The sequence below is a fragment of the Macrosteles quadrilineatus genome, unplaced genomic scaffold (genome assembly GCF_028750875.1).
Source record: "Macrosteles quadrilineatus isolate MER2022 unplaced genomic scaffold, UCM_ALF_1.0 Scaffold_3__2_contigs__length_128488019, whole genome shotgun sequence".
NCBI classification, from domain to species: Eukaryota; Metazoa; Arthropoda; class Insecta; order Hemiptera; family Cicadellidae; genus Macrosteles; species Macrosteles quadrilineatus.
The window spans coordinates 115,798,727-115,816,161 of NW_026542596.1; the positions used below are offsets into that span (position 1 = coordinate 115,798,727).

Consider the following 17,435-nt stretch of genomic DNA (forward strand, 5'->3'; position numbering starts at 1 on the left):
AGTTGTGTTTGTACTTCTCACGATATCTTTCTTCTCTCCCTTTAAGATCCTTTAGATCTGGTTTTCCACAAAGCAAATGTCCTGTCTGAGGCAATGTGCTCCGTAATCGCCTGTTCATAAGAAGCTGAGAGGGACTGAACCCATTCCAGAGGGGTGTCGTTCGATAGGCTAGAAGCGCTAAATAAGGGTCTTCCACATTTTTCTTTAGAATCATTTTGGCGATTTTCACTGCCGCTTCAGCCTCTCCATTGCTTTGGGAAAATTTTGGGCTACTTGTTACATGCTTGAAGCCATAAACTTTGGAAAATGTCTTGAAATCTGAATTTTCAAGGACTTGAAATTGAGACCCACAGTCAGACCTAATTTCTTCTGGAATGCCGTGTCGACAGAAAAAGGCTTTGCATCTCATTATTACTTCTCGTGATGTTAATGACTCTAATTCAGCTATCTCAAAATATCTGGAGTAATAATCTGTCACAGTCAAAAACCAAACGTCTTCAAGTTTGAACAAATCCATCGCAAGTGTTTTCCATGGCCTGTCAGGGAATTGTGTGGGAAGCAATGGTTCATGACTGTTCCTTGAATGTTTAATACAAGTAGGGCATGATTTCACCATACTTTCAATGGCTGAAGAAATTCCTGGCCACCAGACTGACTCTTTTGCACGTAAACGACACTTGGTGATTCCAAAGTGACCTTCATGTACTCTTTGAAGTGCCCAAGACTGCAGAGCTGGCAGAATTACAAGTCTTGAACCTCGTAGTATCATCTCATTATCAACACTTAGCTCATCCTTAACTGAATTGTACGGTTTTAGGTCATCTCGCAATGATGTCTTAGAAGGCCAACCTTGGATGATTATTTTTTTCAGTTCACGTAAAGTCGGATCTTTATTTTGTTCCTCCAATACTTTAGCAACTATGCAGTCGTTTATATCGATGGATGACAAAACCATTTGAACAAACGCTTGAGTTTCTTCTTCTAACTCACGGTCATCAGTACCTGAAAATGGGAGAGGTGCTCTTGAAAGAGCATCAGGAACTAGAAGCTGCTTTCCAGGAATATAAGTAATTGAAAAATCATATCTCATGAGACGCAATCGAATTCTTTGAATTCTTGGAGACAATTCATCAAGATGTTTGGACTTCAAAATTTGAAGCAGTGGTTTGTGATCTGTTTGTATTGTTATTCTCTTGCCAATAATAAATTCTTGAAACTTTTCACATGCCCAAGCAACAGCTGTAGCCTCCCTCTCGATGTTTGCATAGTTTTTTCAGAAGGAAGAAGGCTTCGGGATGCAAATGATACTGGTCGTATAGAACCATCATCTTGAACTTGAGAAAGAGTTGATCCTAGTCCTTGAAGCGAGGCATCACATGAGATAATTGTTTCCCGATTTACATCGTAAATAGCTAGGCAAGGAGAGTTGGTCAAAAAGAGTTTTATTTCATCAAATGCCTTCGCCTGCTCTGGACCCCATATCCATGGAACGTTAGCTTGAAGTAGTGAATTCATTGGGGCCAAAATCTTAGCTTTGTCAGGAATAAACTTACCAAGAAAGTTTACCATCCCATTGAACCTTTGAAGTTCTTTTACGTTTTTTGGGCAGTCCATTTTGAGAATGGCGGAAACCTTTTCCTTATCAACAGAAATTCCATCGGATGAGAGGAAATGCCCGAGGAATTTAATACTTGACTTCCCAAACTCAGTTTTGTCTTTGTTAAGTGTCATTCCTACATTTTTAAGCTTTTCAAGTACTTGCCGAACAACTGTATCATGTTCTTCTTTCGTTTTGCCCCAAATCAGAATATCGTCCATATGGACTGCGACATTTGACTGGTTGTCTAAGATTTTGTTCATGCATTTCTGAAAATGTTCAGGTGCTGATGTGATTCCAAATGGAAGTTTGAGAAATTTAAAATGTCCAAAAGGGGTAAGGAAAGTAGTTAGATCCTGGGAATTTACATTTAAGGGGACTTGCCAAAAACCACTGTTTGCATCAAGTTTTGAAAACCATTTTGCTCCTGAAATTGAGCTGAGAGACGTTTCAATTTTGGGAATCGGATGATAAGACCGCTGGATGGATTCATTCAACTTTGTTAAGTCAACACATATGCGGACATCTCCATTAGATTTAGGCACTACTACCATTGCTGAGCACCATTCAGTAGCATGCTCAACTGGTGTGATTACATTATTTTGGACCATACTTTCTAGTTCTTTTTTCACTTGACACATTAGGGGTAAAGGTACTGTCCTAGGAGTGGTTATTGCGTATGGCTTTGCGCCATCCTTAAGTGCTATTGTGTAGGGATCAGGAATGACGCCCAGACCACTAAACATTTCATGGTATTCGGTAAAAAAGTCACTGTCTACCTCTGCAACTGAATTAACAAAAGTTAAAATTTTCAAGTCCTGTATTGCTGGACGACCAAGCAAGGGTGTTATGAGTCCCTTCACTACGTATACCATGTGATTTATTTTAACATCTCTGTATTGGATATTAGCTCTAACACAACCTACAGTTTCTAATTTTGTTCTACCAACCCCAAACAACTCAACTAGAGTCGGCTGGATCCTACTTGGATCAACTATGCCAGGGGGAATTACTATTACATCTGCCCCTGAATCAATTTTAAATGTTTGTGGCTTTCCCTCAAATAGTAATTCTAGTTTCCAGGGCTTACATTTTGACCCATCCCCAAGTGTACCTATGAATACCTTATTATTTGAAGGTCCAAGTTCACTTACTTCATTTTCATCAGTTACTTCCTGTGCTTCTTTAGATCTGCAGACCTTCGAAAAGTGACCAATCTTTTTGCATAAGTTACATGTTGCGCTTTTTGCTGGACACGTGCTTCTTGGATGAGACGGTTTATAACCACACCAGATACATTGCGCTGGGTATTCTTGTTTCTTTTGACGAAACCTATATCCTTGATTTTGGTTTGAACTCGATGACGTAGTTGCTTCAATTTGAACTCTTTTCTCATCACATAAATCTGCCTTCTCTTTCTTTACGTTATCTGCATGTCTTATTACTGTAATGGCCTTGTCTAAATTCATCTCGGGATCTAGCAACAAGCGATCACTAAGTTTCTCATCATTTAAACCCAGTATTAGTACCATCAACACCATTTCATCATTAAGTGAACCCCAGTCACAGGTTCTAGCCAAGGAATGGAGACTAACTATAAACTCTTCAACTGTTTCATTAATTTTTTGTTGTCTCTTCAAAAACTTTGCTCTTTCAAAAATTAAGTTCCTCCGTGGAATAAAATGTTTGTCAAATAAATCTAAGACTTCTTCAAATGTTAGCGTAGATTCGGTTGCTAAATTAAAAGATGCAAAAATCTCATCAGCTTTCTCACCTAATGTGTATATAAGAGTGTTGATTTGTTTGTTCTCAGACTCTTTAGATAGCCCAGATGCTGACCGATATCTTTGAAATCGTGTTTTCCATCTTGGCCAATCTGCTGGTACAAAGGAGAAACTAGCTGGAGGTTGAATTACTGAATGAGTGTTTGATACAATGATTGACTTCTTAGTTGAATTGTTGTATTCGTTTTCTCTGCTTCTTTCATTTTCATTATCTTCATAGTCAGATTGTTTCCTTCTTGGATTTCTCTTCTGAGGCATAGCTCTAAACCGCTGCCACCATGTACTATTTGACTAAGAATTAAGTGAATGCACTGTTTTATGTCATAACTCTAACTCAACTCACTTTATTTACCTTTATACAAACATAGAATAACAAATAAACATATGATAATAATTAATAGAAATTAACAGGTGTTATGAAATAAAATGTCTCACAACACAAAGATTTTCAACCACATATAATTTTAAAATTCAAAACAAAAAACCTCAACAATGTTTAAGAGAATGTCACGGATGAAATACTGTAATGAAATGATAGGTCTGTAACTGGGAGGAAACTATTTAGAGATATATTTTTGATTTTTCCAAAAATTTTGTTGACATGCATTCAAATAAGTTGTCAGCAATCAAATACGTAATTTGACACTAACCAAACAATAAAATTGAAAATACAATGTTGCCATTTAAATTATTAGGGAGACTGGAAGATTAAATTAATTAGTGCCACACCAGTGAATCTGAAGGGGAAGTATGAAATATAAACCTGTTTACGCCAGCGTGCAAATTTAATTCCAATATTCATTTTCACCCCACTATATGGACATATCTTCCATATAACATGAACACTAAAATAACTACATCAAGCTTAGATCGAGCTTAGCACAGATTGGGTAAATCTGTGACGATTCACAGTCATGGACTATAACCTAGCTTTCAAGAAATTCACAGAGGAATTCAAAAATAAAATCTGCAAAAGACTTCTATATGGGTATATTTTTTCTCCCCTTCATCTTCATACATAAGATATTCCCTTTTGAAATCCGTCCCTTTTACATTATTAGAGCAATAGCAATAACAATTACTTTGTAATAAGACAACTAGAGGATGATCCTTTATTGGAATAATTGTTAGTGAAGAATTTTTTTGGTTTTTGGCAAATTGTTGGTGCAACAGTAAGACCTGGAGTTGGGACCGATATACTTTTTCGTTTTCATGTCCCTAGAGACCAAAAACACTATTCGCTCAAATTGTTATATATACATATTTTAAAATAAGTCCATTTTAATATATATACGTTCGTGAACGCAATAACTTGTTGTCCGATTTAGATTAAATTTGGCTTGAAGATGTAGGCTAGGATAAACATGGATGAGTTTGCTAACCATCATGATCGGACCATGTGAACAGGGTTTTATGAGGTAAAAAGTTTGTTTTTCTCATTTTTGAACCCAAAAATATAAAATTCCCAACTTCTCTTCAAACCATTTTTAAGAGCTTAAAAACATTTTTTCCATATTGAAGTGTTTTTGTACGGTTGTTGGCAATGGAGAAAAGAAAAAAAAATAGTAAACTTTAAATTCCCATGTTATTTTTATGGAAAATAAGTCAACTGTTGCAGTTTGATTGTCTATGGATATTTTGATCAAACGTGGCAAATTTATTAATTTTATATTCATACCAAGCTATTAATATTTTACTTAAAAACACACTTTACTACTCTCCTTATTTTGAGACCATAGCGGCAAACCTCGATACTTGTTAAATCTAATGTTACTTGAGTAGATTTTATTGAACATTCAATCAGGCAAATGGAAATTCACTTAGTCTGCAGGTTTGCTGTGGTGGGGGTATTTTATTTAAAGTATTTCGTAGTTTAAAGGGGCAATTGAACAGAGTGGTTATTGGTTATGTAACAAAGCTAAACAGGTCATTTTACTCCATTCTTTATTCACATCCATATTTTAATAGGCAAGCATATTTCTTTAAAACCGTGTTTCGCAGCTTATGTGCATCACAGGGAAAATCTACGCATACTGCTGGAAAGATATTTTTTTTGATGTGCAGAATCTCTTCATAAATTAAAGTAGACTAAAAAAATAATCATAAAAAATAAATTTTAAATTTAAAAAAATTTACATGGACCTTATAGGTTGCCATGCTGGTGACGAAATAAGAACGCAATATAAACAGAAAATCAAAACAAATGGAAGAAATTCCAATCACATGTTTTATTTACAGCCTAGGGTGAAAATAAGAAGTCTGACATTACATATTTTTTGTTGAGTTTTCGACCACTGGATGACCTCTCTATTCATTTTATTCAGCTTTAAAATGCCCAAGTGGCAGCACTGTATTCATAACTGATTAAGCTCTTATTCTGATACATTAAAATGTTACATAATAGTCTAAGATTTATGTGCTATTGTATGCCATTTTAACTTTGAAAAATTCATATATTTACACATAATTTCTTTGTTATAGATCAATATGTCTGAAGAAGTACCAGTTGAGCCCATAAAGGAAAAAGAAGCTCCCGCCAAAGAAATTATTGAGATTGAAAAATCTGAGGATAAAAAAGACATTGAAGATGAAGAAAAAGAGAAGATGTTGAACGATGAGAACAAAAAGGAAATAGGGGAGGTAGAGAAAAAGAAGAAGGCGCTTGAAGAAGCAGCGGAAAGAGAAGGGGGAAGGAAGAGGATCCCTACTGGAGGAATCAAAATCCCAGGATTCCTCAGAAGTAGATCACGAGACAAAAATAAGGTATTGCTTTGTTTATAATACAGGAATACACTAGGCTCCCTCTTATGCAGACTCCTCGGGACCGCGGCCAGTCCGGATAACGGGTTTTCCGGTTAAACGGACGTCCCCTAAAACTCGTTAGTATGGACCGATTGAATGAATACTGTATACAAAGTTTGAAATAAATTTAGGAGAGCATTGCATTTAGACACGTGATCACTTGTCTCAAATCTTTCCCACCAGAACAGTAGTTCCAGTACCACCCACTTCCTGCCGATCTAGTCCGGTTCCGGTTAAAGAGATGTCATTTCTGCCGAGAGTAGTCCGGTTAAAAGAAAGTCTACTCTACAGGGGTCCCTGAACTCTCTGCTGACCCTTTACCAAGTATCATTCCTAAACCAAAGACAATCAGCCTTCAGCCTCCATATTTTATATTTTATTTTTTACAAAACTATTTTTTATTTATTTGATATCGGGTTTTTGTAGCAATTTGAAATTTGGTAAATATTTTAATGAAAATTGAGCTGCTTTAATACATGTATTGCGGGTCTAAAGTATTTTTGTTACTCACTAGGGAGTAAAAGGCCTTTTTAGTCGTAATGGAATAAAAATCAACTGTTGTAAACACAGATGCAAACTTGCTTATATCAAAACTATTTATCGATTGATTGCTTCGGCTGTAGCTTATTTTTAATCAACACATCAATAGTGAATATCATAGAACAACTTGTGTAATTGAAACAGCTGCCAAAAATCCTTTTTAAATATGAATACTCATAAGGTTAACATGGGAAACTACAGAGCCACTGGGGCGGAGCCCGAAAGGATTTTTGAGATACGAATACGTCTATATGTTAATCGGGAATGTGAGCTATCATCATACCAAATTTCAGCCCAAACCGACCAGTAGTTAAAGCGTGATTTAACTTCAAACAAACAAACAAACACACAAACTTTCACATTTATGATATTAGTAAGATTTACTATACAGCTGCTTATTTGCATTAACAAAATTGTAAACAAATTGGAAATTTTTTTAGAGATTATCTTTAAATGAAAAGTACTTTTGTTTTCTAACTTAGTTTGTTGAATTGTGTTGCTATAATACAAAAAATATTCTGTATATATCTATTATTTGTGATTTGTTTATTATCTTTGTGTATCTATTATGTTCATCACACGGCCAAAAAGTGTCTTTTCAACACTCGCTCATTTTCCAACCTCGGCTGTGAAACTAGAGCTCAGGTCCAAAAGAGACACTTTATGCCCTAGTGATGAAAACTATATAGATATCAACATTAGACAGTTAATGTAAAGAATCAAAAAAAAATATTACTAATAACAAAATGTAACAGCCGAAGTACTATATTGAATATATTTTTAATGTTATTAAATACAACCCATTATACTCCGTTCACAAAATTTAGGCGATTTAGATTAATAAATTTATACCCTCCACTTGATCCTACCTTAACTATCTTAATAGCTGAGGTTTGCCAAAACGTCAATCAGCTGCAACATATATGTTCAACAAAAGAATTGGTCTAACTTGCAAAAATTTTGTGAACAGACTATTATGGTTCATGCCCTTTTAGAATAGGGTTTATCAAAAACTAACATTTTTCCTGAAAATTTCGCATCAAGACTCTTCATTCAAGCAGAGGTGTCATAACCTTACAATTTTCTGAAATGTTTGATTCCCTTATGAAAGTTGCATTTTAGCAATTTAAACAGAGCAAATGTAAACATTTTAGTATTCTCTTTGTTGTCATGGAGTATAGAGATGTTTGCAGTCTATCTTGGAGCAATGGACATCCAAGGGCGTAATCCAAGAGAAATTTAGGACATGAACCATGTTTGTTACCCGGGTCCAAGATCAAACTTTCAGTTAATCTTCATCCAAGTCGGTTTTGCATTCACTCAAAACAAACAGATACACAAACTCAATACAGTATATAATATTGGAGATGAATCTTGGAATGAACACAAGAAGGGTGTGTAAGTGGTACATGCTGGTGAGGCAGTTATAATGCTATTGTAACCCAATATAACCAGTTACTTGGGATTATTCCTTTAGTACATTTAGAGAGGTTGTGTGGTAAACTGCGTCTGTCCGTTTTGCTGTTCAAGTTTCAATATACTTTCCGATCATGAGCGTTCTTATGCAAAAGCACATTCAGCTTTATCAAAGTGTGGCAAATATTCAAAAAGTGAAAACTATTTATCTTACTGAAAGAAATGATAGTGTATTTTTTAATGTGTGTATTGAACCTAGACTATGTAACATTTCTGTAAGTCCTACATATTCTATAAAATAGTTACAGTTGCTGTCCATAACAAGAAGACATTAAACACTCAGTATTTCTGTAGGTGGCCAGTGTTGGTTATTGGTTACTTCTAATCGGGGCACAAGTTTAGTCTGGGTTTTCTCACCGTTTATTTGAGATAAACAGTTTGGTCTGGTCAAACCATTTATCATTGTTAATTTTATATTGAGAAAGGACACATTAGAGGATGAGTGTAGAATTTAGTGAGAAATTTTTGTCTCCTTTGTCATCGGTTATCACCAAATATTTCTTTATGGTCAGGACCATTCATTAAAATCCAATCGAGCAAGGACATTTGGTCCAAAAAGGGTTTACAAGAGGGGTAGGAGGGTTTCTAGATTTTAGGTTATGGTTATAGTACCAGAAAATATTATACTGCATATATGTGGATATGTGGATAGTCTTATAGTTCTTCAGTACAAAACACTCTTTTAATTTTGTATTTTTGTTTCCAAGCTGGAATCAGCTTGTTCTGCCTCAAAATACATCACATTCACACCTATCCTGGAGAAGATCCACAACTGCCTACAGTTGTTGTAGTGAACCATAAAACTGTTACAATGTCAAAGGTTAACAAAGACCACTTCCACTAATGGCAGTAATTATACCCTGGCTGAGAGTATGGGAACCAAAGCTGCCGACAATTTTCCAGCTGATCATCAACTTAATGTGTTTCTTTGTTTAGTTATAGTGTCATCCTTATTGCTAAATATCAGTGCAAATATGCAGGAGAGAAAGCATCCTTATATATAATACATGAAGGCAATTTGTATGAAATAATACGTGAAGGCAATTTGTACGGATTGATTTTTACAAACGACGTTGTGTATACGCCCCCTTTCCCCAATTCCTGTAATAAAAGTCCACGGGCCATCAAAATCCCAATGTATTTCTAATGAAGTTAAGATTTTGTTTACTTAAACAGACGAATAATTGTTTGTATTAATTGCATACTCAAACAGCTGTTCAGAGCAAATACTTGATATACACAAGAACGTTCGTTTTCAGTTTCGATAACTAGTGGCAGTGGAGTGATTGATTACATTATCTTTGATTTGACTCTTTTAAGTCATCGGAAATTGTGACTGTTATTTGTTTTGAAATAACGCCTGTAATACTTTGCAATCGCAACAGGTGCACTAGTTTTCTACGTTGTTTAAAGGGCTAACATTATAGTTCGAGCTTGAGTGTAAGATCTCATGTTGTTTGATTTAATCTTCACTTTTTGAACTTTCCCCTTTTTAGCGAATTTCCCTATAGGAAAGTAGCTATTACTGTAGGTGGCACGGTAAGACCTAGGCATGGGACCGATTTACTTTTTCATTTTGATGTTGCCAGAGGCCAAAAACACCATCCGTTCAAAATGCTATATATGTATATCTTGCGAAGGGGGCATTATATAGTCTAAAACCTAGTAAGTTTGGACCTGCCTTATTAAAAAAAAAAATAATAATAATAAAAAATACTACTCACACCTCTTTTAAAACAAATAATTATGGTTTTAGCCCAACAGTTACGTTTTTTTTTTTATTTAATGGAATAAGTGATTTGAAGATTGGTGGGCAATTTTTCACCATTAGAAACTTAGTGTGCCAATCTGTTTATAAATAGGTCATGTACATGAGTGGAGGGTGTCTAGATGTAGATAGATTGATAACAGGATGCTGTCTCGTCTTCTGGCACAGCTTTAGTCTTTACTTCCTCACGAGACAACAGTATGCATCACAATCACAACTGCTTAACATTCATAACAGCTCCAATTTGTATCATTGCTAAATTATAAATCACTTAGTCTAGATTTGAAAGAATTCAGAAAATTAAAAAAAAAAAAAAATATAGGACAGACTAACACAAGTACCGGGGTACCGAGCTTTTGCTCCGTTGTGGTTAATTGGGTTTAATTGTTAAAAGATTATCGTAAACAGACACATTTTATAATTTTTTTTATTACAAACATAGACATTTGATCGCTGAAATAATAACAACTCTGTGATGTAAAAGTTTGCAACTAAACAAAAATAAGATACACTTTAATGATCTTCACTAAGTTTAAGTACTACTCGCACAAAATGTTTCTCCCTAATATGATTAGTACCTAGTTATGTACCTATTCAAGTCAGAATTTTTATCTTTCCAAGTGAGAAGAAAGCCGTTCCGCAAATCGAGCATTGATTTAAATTTAAGCAACGTTTTATGTGTCTCTATCTCTATTACTCTAATGAGTAAACAGCTGTGTTTATAACATTAATTCAACCATACCAATTTGAGAAACATTGTGCTATGGCCATAAACCCCACAATGCTTTCCACCCTGAAAAGAGTGAAAGTATATTTAATACTGATTTTCAGGACGGAGATGAAAAAGACGAAGAGAAGGATCTGCTCGAACCTCCTTGCACAGCGACCACTGTTGGAAGTGACGATGAGAAAACCGACACGCCTGCAACCAAAAAGACTTTGTTCCCATTTATAAATCCATTTGCAAAAAAGAAAAAAGTAAATATTTTACATTCTTTTCTTCCTTCACCAAATTGTGCGATTTTTAAACTTTATGGCTATTCTATGTTTAGTAATTGTTTACTAGAGCTGTCATTGATGAATGTTTTGAAATAAAACTAAAACTTAAAGTGATAAAAAGCCATAACTAGTAATAATGATTGGAACAGATACAAAAGATTGGTATTCCAGTCCCCCGATGCTTTTAAAAGCAGAGTGACCTTCACTAAGAGTCAAACATATAAGTGTGCAACATATTTAGTTAAGACAGTTATAACTAGATTTGGTATTGCAATTACTTATCCTAAATTGTCAACAAGGAGTTTTTTCCCATCTTCAGTTTAAAACAAAATAACACCCAATAGATGTGAAAGAGCTGCTGCATAGTTGTGAAATGAAATGGTATTTATTCATCTATAGACATTATATAAATGCATGAGACACAGTCAATTATATTAATACATATGTTAGTAGAAGTGGCAGTTGCCCAGTTGCACCGATGGTCAGGGGTGGCCCTAATCTCGAATGCCCATCAGTTGCACCTACAGGGCCGTCCCTAGGGTTGGCGGCGCCCGTAGCAAATGTGGTCATGGCGCCCCCTCCCCACCAGTAATAGTAGCATTCACATTTTTTAATACTACAGTATGTAATACTACAAATAGCCGCTGCGCGGCGCCCCCTCAGCCACGGCGCCCGGGGCAGCTTGCCCCCCCCCCCCTGCGGATGGCCCTGTGCACCGATGGTCATTTTAGGGCGATGCCCAGTTGCACCGGCGGTCAAAGATCCCTGACGCGACGCCCTCCCCTCCCATTGAAATGTAGTTAGTATGGTAAATGGTTAGATTAGGTTAGGTTAGGTTTACAAAAATAAAATTCATTCAATAAATATATTTCAAGACAAAGAGATAAACGTGTTATGGTAAAATTATATGATAGAGTGTGTTGATATCAGTCTATGTGTTTATAATGTTTGTTTGTTACTCTTTACCTCATAGCAAAGAAAGGGTTACCTACTAATTCCCTTATATATGGTTAATATTTAGCGCAGACTAAATTAAATATTTAGCAGATGGAACATAAAAGAGGGGATAGGTATATAAAAGCGTTCGAGGAGGGGAAGGAGCATCCAAGCAGAATGTTGACTGTCGGTGCAACTGATGGGCACTCTTAGGAGGGAGGACTTTTTCAACCCTTGCAAATTCCTTTGACCATCGTTGGTGCATCAGCCGTAGAAGCACAAGTCAAGTTCAATCAACTAAAATTAAACTGAAACAAAGGTCAAAGGTTTTAGGACACCTAAACTTTCACAGCATGCAAATAAATAATGGCACAAACGCAGATAAGCATAAACACGCTGAAAAACACATTCAAGACTGGAATTTGGTCATTGGTTGTAAAGCAAAATAAAATAAATACAATACAGGGGGTTTCTGACAAGTCGTTCATAATTTGCATTCTTAAAACTTCTTAATTCGGAGTTGAATTATACTTGGCGATAGTTTGTTCCACAACTTTTTACCCATAATAATATGCTTCTTTTAATCTTTTCCAGTGTTGTCCTATTGGGACAAATATATCTGCTCATAGGTTTATTAAATTTGTGCAAAACTTATACAGTACCAATCAAGTGACAAAGCTTAATTGATATTTTAATCTTTCAGCCGGAAGAGTCGTCTGCTAGCTCTAACCCCGAGGGAGGAGATGTACCGCTGGAGAAGAGGCCAGGCTTCCTACACGCCATCAAACTACCTCTAGTCAACGTACTGCCAAGGAAACTACGCTCTACCAAGGTAGGCATACACTTTTGTTTATTAAAATTAGGACCTTCAAGCAAAATGTTCAACTTACACATTACAAAACTTATCACATTCAACAAACATTTGCCTGAAGCATATTTTAATACAAAATTGAATTCTTCAATTATCTGCTAGCTCAAAAATGTTTTTGAAGCCCTTTGTGAGTGGAACTTTCCAGCTACCAATGAGTGCTTGACGTCTTGTCCGAGTTCTAACTAAAAATTGCAAGTTTATTTGGTCCTTAATAGTTTTAGTGGAGTTTCAAGTACTTGTACATGAAGTTATGTTTTTAACCATGCCGTTGTAAATGCATAATATATTAACGATTTGGTTGGATTCATGAGCTATAAGAACATGAATCACCTAGACCTATGCTTGACTGACACTTATTAAAATCCCCTTATTTACTAATATAGTCGGCATGACAAAAATATAACTTCCAATACTGAATTAGTGGTACCATAGACAAAAAAAAAGAATGAAATATAGACTGTCAGCCGTGCTGCGGTTACCATGGTTACCATAGGTTCCGGCGCACACCGCTCTAGTTTACGTAGCGCGTACGCTGTAACTACCGTGGTGCTCCCAGCGGTATGCGCCAGAACCTATGGTAACCACAGCACAGCTGACGGTCTATATTTCATTCTTTTTGTCTATGGTGGTACATGCAAAAACCAGTTGTACAGAAGTAAACACAAAATAAGACAAACAAAGCTAGAAGCGTAATCAGTATTTAAATTAAGCAAAACGATCTTTTAGGAAAATAGTTTTGAAAATAGTAAGGTACTAATAAATACATACCTAATACAACATATCTCTTCTTTGTAGGAGCCAGATGTTGAGGAAGGAAGTTCGACTCCCAGCAAGCCTGCAGGTCTAGCCTCCATGGAGACATTGGACGACAGCAACGGATCTACGAAACACTCAGACGAGAAAGGCGAAGAAGGCCTGGAGACTGTCAAACTGGACTCTAGTGAGGTAATGATGCTTAAGCAAAATTGTTTAGCCATAAGAATCCCACAAGTTTCTTTAAGAATTCACATTTTGATAAAAGAATATGTGTATATGTGCGCCGTGCAGGCCTGTTGTAATTGGGGGGATGATGAGGGATAACTTTTAACTCAAACACCACAAGCTTGTTAATGTGACTCCACTGTCTAGATCCCCACTAAGACCAGAAATAATTTTATATTTGGATTTTTCAGGAAAAAGCTGCTCTAGAAAGTGAGAAGAATGCACCAGAAAAGAAGCCATGGGATAGAGAAGCTATTATTGCTAGGCTAGCTCCACTGAAGGAATATCAATATATCATAGGTCAGTGTTAAAAACTTCACTACAAGACATGTTTGTTGTGAAACCAGTTGCTGCAATTAGGAGAGGGGAGGGCATGTGGCAGTCCTTTGCTTTTAGAGGGATATATATCAATTTTAAATGTTAATGTTACTTCATATCTTTCAGGGGATTTTTATCCTCCTTTTTTTAAAAGTCAATCACCTATGTTGAGAAACCATCATTAATTTGTATTACTATTATGACTAAATCATCTTATACCTATTGTTTAAAGTATTTCAGCCCTTAAAATATTGAGATCAGTGTTTTCATACGCAGTATTCTTATCCCGAAAACAGGATTATTTGACCATAAGTAGGATTTAAACCAAATTTTGGCCTCTGAACTATATTTTTATATTTTTTTACTGATTTTTAGGCACGATTACTAGAAAAATACTGGTATGGATCAACATAAACATAAACAAATGACGTTGTTGGCCCGAATCCTATACTAATAGCATTGAACATATGTTTTGGCAGTTCCATTTAAGCAATGTTTATGTTTATGATCCATACCGGTATTTTTCTAGTAATCGTGTTTTTAGGTAAACAATATTGTTAATTAATTGAATAATGACAGTATAGTCCTATAGCAATTAAGGTTTTAACACGTCCGCTACCTACCACTGACCGAGGTATACAATTTAACCTTAGGCCTACACAAAGAAATAATATATTCTTGTTTTTTAAATATTTTTGATAACCTTTTGTAATGTTGCATATTTGTGATGCCCGGTTTATAGCGAAGACAACATTTTTAACATTTTTATATTTTTCTTGAAATAACTCAAACGCCATTAAAAAAAAATGTTTTTAGGTGAAAGTAAGTCAAACTTAAAACCACAGATTTTTCAAGAACAGTTTATAATTGAACAAATATAAAAGCTTTATAGGATAATGCAGCATATATACCAAGTGATGCAGCAAAGTAAAGAACAGTTTTTCCAACTGTCATATGACGTCACCAATCATCATATCCACAGAACAAGCGATGCAGATGTGCAACAGATATCCCTGTAGACTAGTGCAAAGAATTCAGGACCTTCAAATAGACCGTTACAAAGATATGAATATTTTGATAACATTGGAACACCGACGCAAATATGCGACGTCAGTCTATTTTAATGTGTACTATGGGTAGAAACTGACCATCGTATATGTGCGTCGCTGGTCCATGTGCATTAAAATGTTTGTACTATTGCAGTGGTGAATGTTTAAAGAGCTATTTATATTTTGGCTATATTTTGGACTTGAAGAAGTCTTAGTTCCTAACTTAAACCTGTCTTGGTTAAAAAAATGTTCAGTTTTCAGCAATATAATATTCAACAATTTACTGTGAAGTGTGTGAGTGAGTAAATTGTAAATGTGTGTAGTTTGCAGGGGTGCCCAGAGGGGGGTGTACCGTGGCGCGTTTGCGCCACAGGAATTTTTGGGGGGGATATTTTTTTGCTAGCTGTCATAATGAATGTATAATTTTGTATAAGCAGCCCAAAAAAGTGTTTCTAAGTAGCTCACCATCACCACCAACAACATTTTGCCGTTCGTAATTAAGATAGCTTCTAAGAATGGTAAAAACGGACCTTGCCAGACAATCCTATATACCAGTGTCGAATTTTACTTGCTACATATGTTTTGGTGGTTCTTTAACTCCACCATTGTCAGGATTTAAAAAAGATCCACTTTTGGAGGTGTCGTCAGAATACGACAAACATTTAATACAAAACACAAAACGATTACAGATAGGCCTGTCAATTCGTACATTGCCGTCGGCAGGACTGGAAGACTTTAACTTTTCAACCATTTGAGATATTTGAAATCGGTTTGCGGCAACCTTCTTTGATATGAGGGGCTACAATAATTATGGTTAATTTTGAAAATTTTGCCCTTAGGGGTAGGGGGTAGCTCAAAATTTTCAAACGACAAGTATAGTCGAGTTTGGTATCATTTTATAGGTTTTGACGAAACATAAGCATTGACATCAAGAAAACCAAAATCGGCTCACTAATAACCAAATGGCGCCCTAAAACGTTTCAAATCCAAATAACCATGAGGGTGGCAAACAAATTATCTTGCACCCTCTTTAACTTTTTATCTATTTGAGATATTTGAAATCGGTTTGCGGCAACTTGTTTGGATATGAAGGGCTACAATATTTATGGTCAGTTTTGAACATTTTGCCCTTAGGGGTAGCGGGGGTAAGGGGTAGCTAAAAATGTTTAAATAGCAAGTATAGTCGAGTTTGGTATAATTTTGTAGGTCTTGACGAAACATAACAATTAACATAAAGAAAATAGAAATCGGACCATTAATAACAAAATAGCAGTTCAAAATTACTTTAAATAACCATTGTCACAATCGTTTTTAGCTGCCAATTTGTTATTATTGGTCCGATTTATATTTTCTTTATGTTATTTGTTATGTTTTGTCAAGACCTACAAAATGATACCAAACTCGACTATACTTACTATTTGAACATTTTGAGCTACCCCCTACCCCCGCTACCCCTAAGGGCAAAATGTTTAAAACTGACTGTTACGAATGGAACTGACAAAAAACAATGAGTACTCAGTGAAAGTAGTGACAATAATTTATTTTAACCATTTTACTAACATCTTCTTTATAAGCCAACATAAACTCAACTCATTTGTTTACATTCTCTCCTTTAAATTAATAACATGTGTGTTAATTATTATGAAGCAAACAATATTAACATTGACAACAGCTGGCAATTACCAGTAAGTTAAACCATTGACTATAGGTTAAACCAACACAGCATATATAACATCCTCCCACCCAAGTTAATTAACTTATGGTTGATTAACTTGTACTTTGGATCGTGTACTTCTTCTTGTAACTACTTTTCTCTCTTCGTTAGAGTTTATTTCCAATGGGTATAAACGTTGTACTGGGCGAATCAATTCATTGGTTGGTGTCTTCAATCTTACTGTGCGTACAATTCCATCTCTTCCTTTCATTACTTCAATGATTCTGGCAATTACCCAGTTTATCCGCTTGTCAAAGTCATTACCTATGAGTACTATTTCCCCCACTTCAGGTTCTCGGTAACTTTTGACATTATTATGGTGTGATAATTGACCAAGATACTCGATTCTGAATCTTGACTTCAGTCCTTCTCTTATTTTCTTTCTGTATACAGCTTTCTTTGGTAAATTGGTCTCCTCAATAGCGTCTAAGTCGGGTTGTCTCACATCGCTTATATCTTTCAAAAACATTGATGGAGTAATGGGACTCAACTCATTCAGATCATCCGACATGTAAGTAAGCAGTCGAGCATTGATGACACTTTCACATTCGCATAATGTAGTTGACATTTCTTCGTTGTTCAAACTAGTTTTCTTTAAAG

General features: G+C 35.6%; 1 protein-coding gene across 1 annotated transcript in view; it reads left to right on the forward strand.

Annotated features, from left to right (window-relative positions):
• LOC128990428 (neurotactin-like) overlaps positions 1 to 17,435 on the forward strand; it is a 78,628-nt gene that overhangs the window by 27,557 nt on the left and 33,636 nt on the right. Inside the window, exons 2-6 of the mRNA XM_054412789.1 lie at positions 5,863 to 6,144; positions 10,799 to 10,945; positions 12,606 to 12,734; positions 13,569 to 13,718; positions 13,946 to 14,054. Coding sequence (XP_054268764.1) covers positions 5,869 to 6,144; positions 10,799 to 10,945; positions 12,606 to 12,734; positions 13,569 to 13,718; positions 13,946 to 14,054 — 811 coding nt within the window. The 5' untranslated portion in view covers positions 5,863 to 5,868. The remainder of the gene's footprint in view (positions 1 to 5,862; positions 6,145 to 10,798; positions 10,946 to 12,605; positions 12,735 to 13,568; positions 13,719 to 13,945; positions 14,055 to 17,435) is intronic.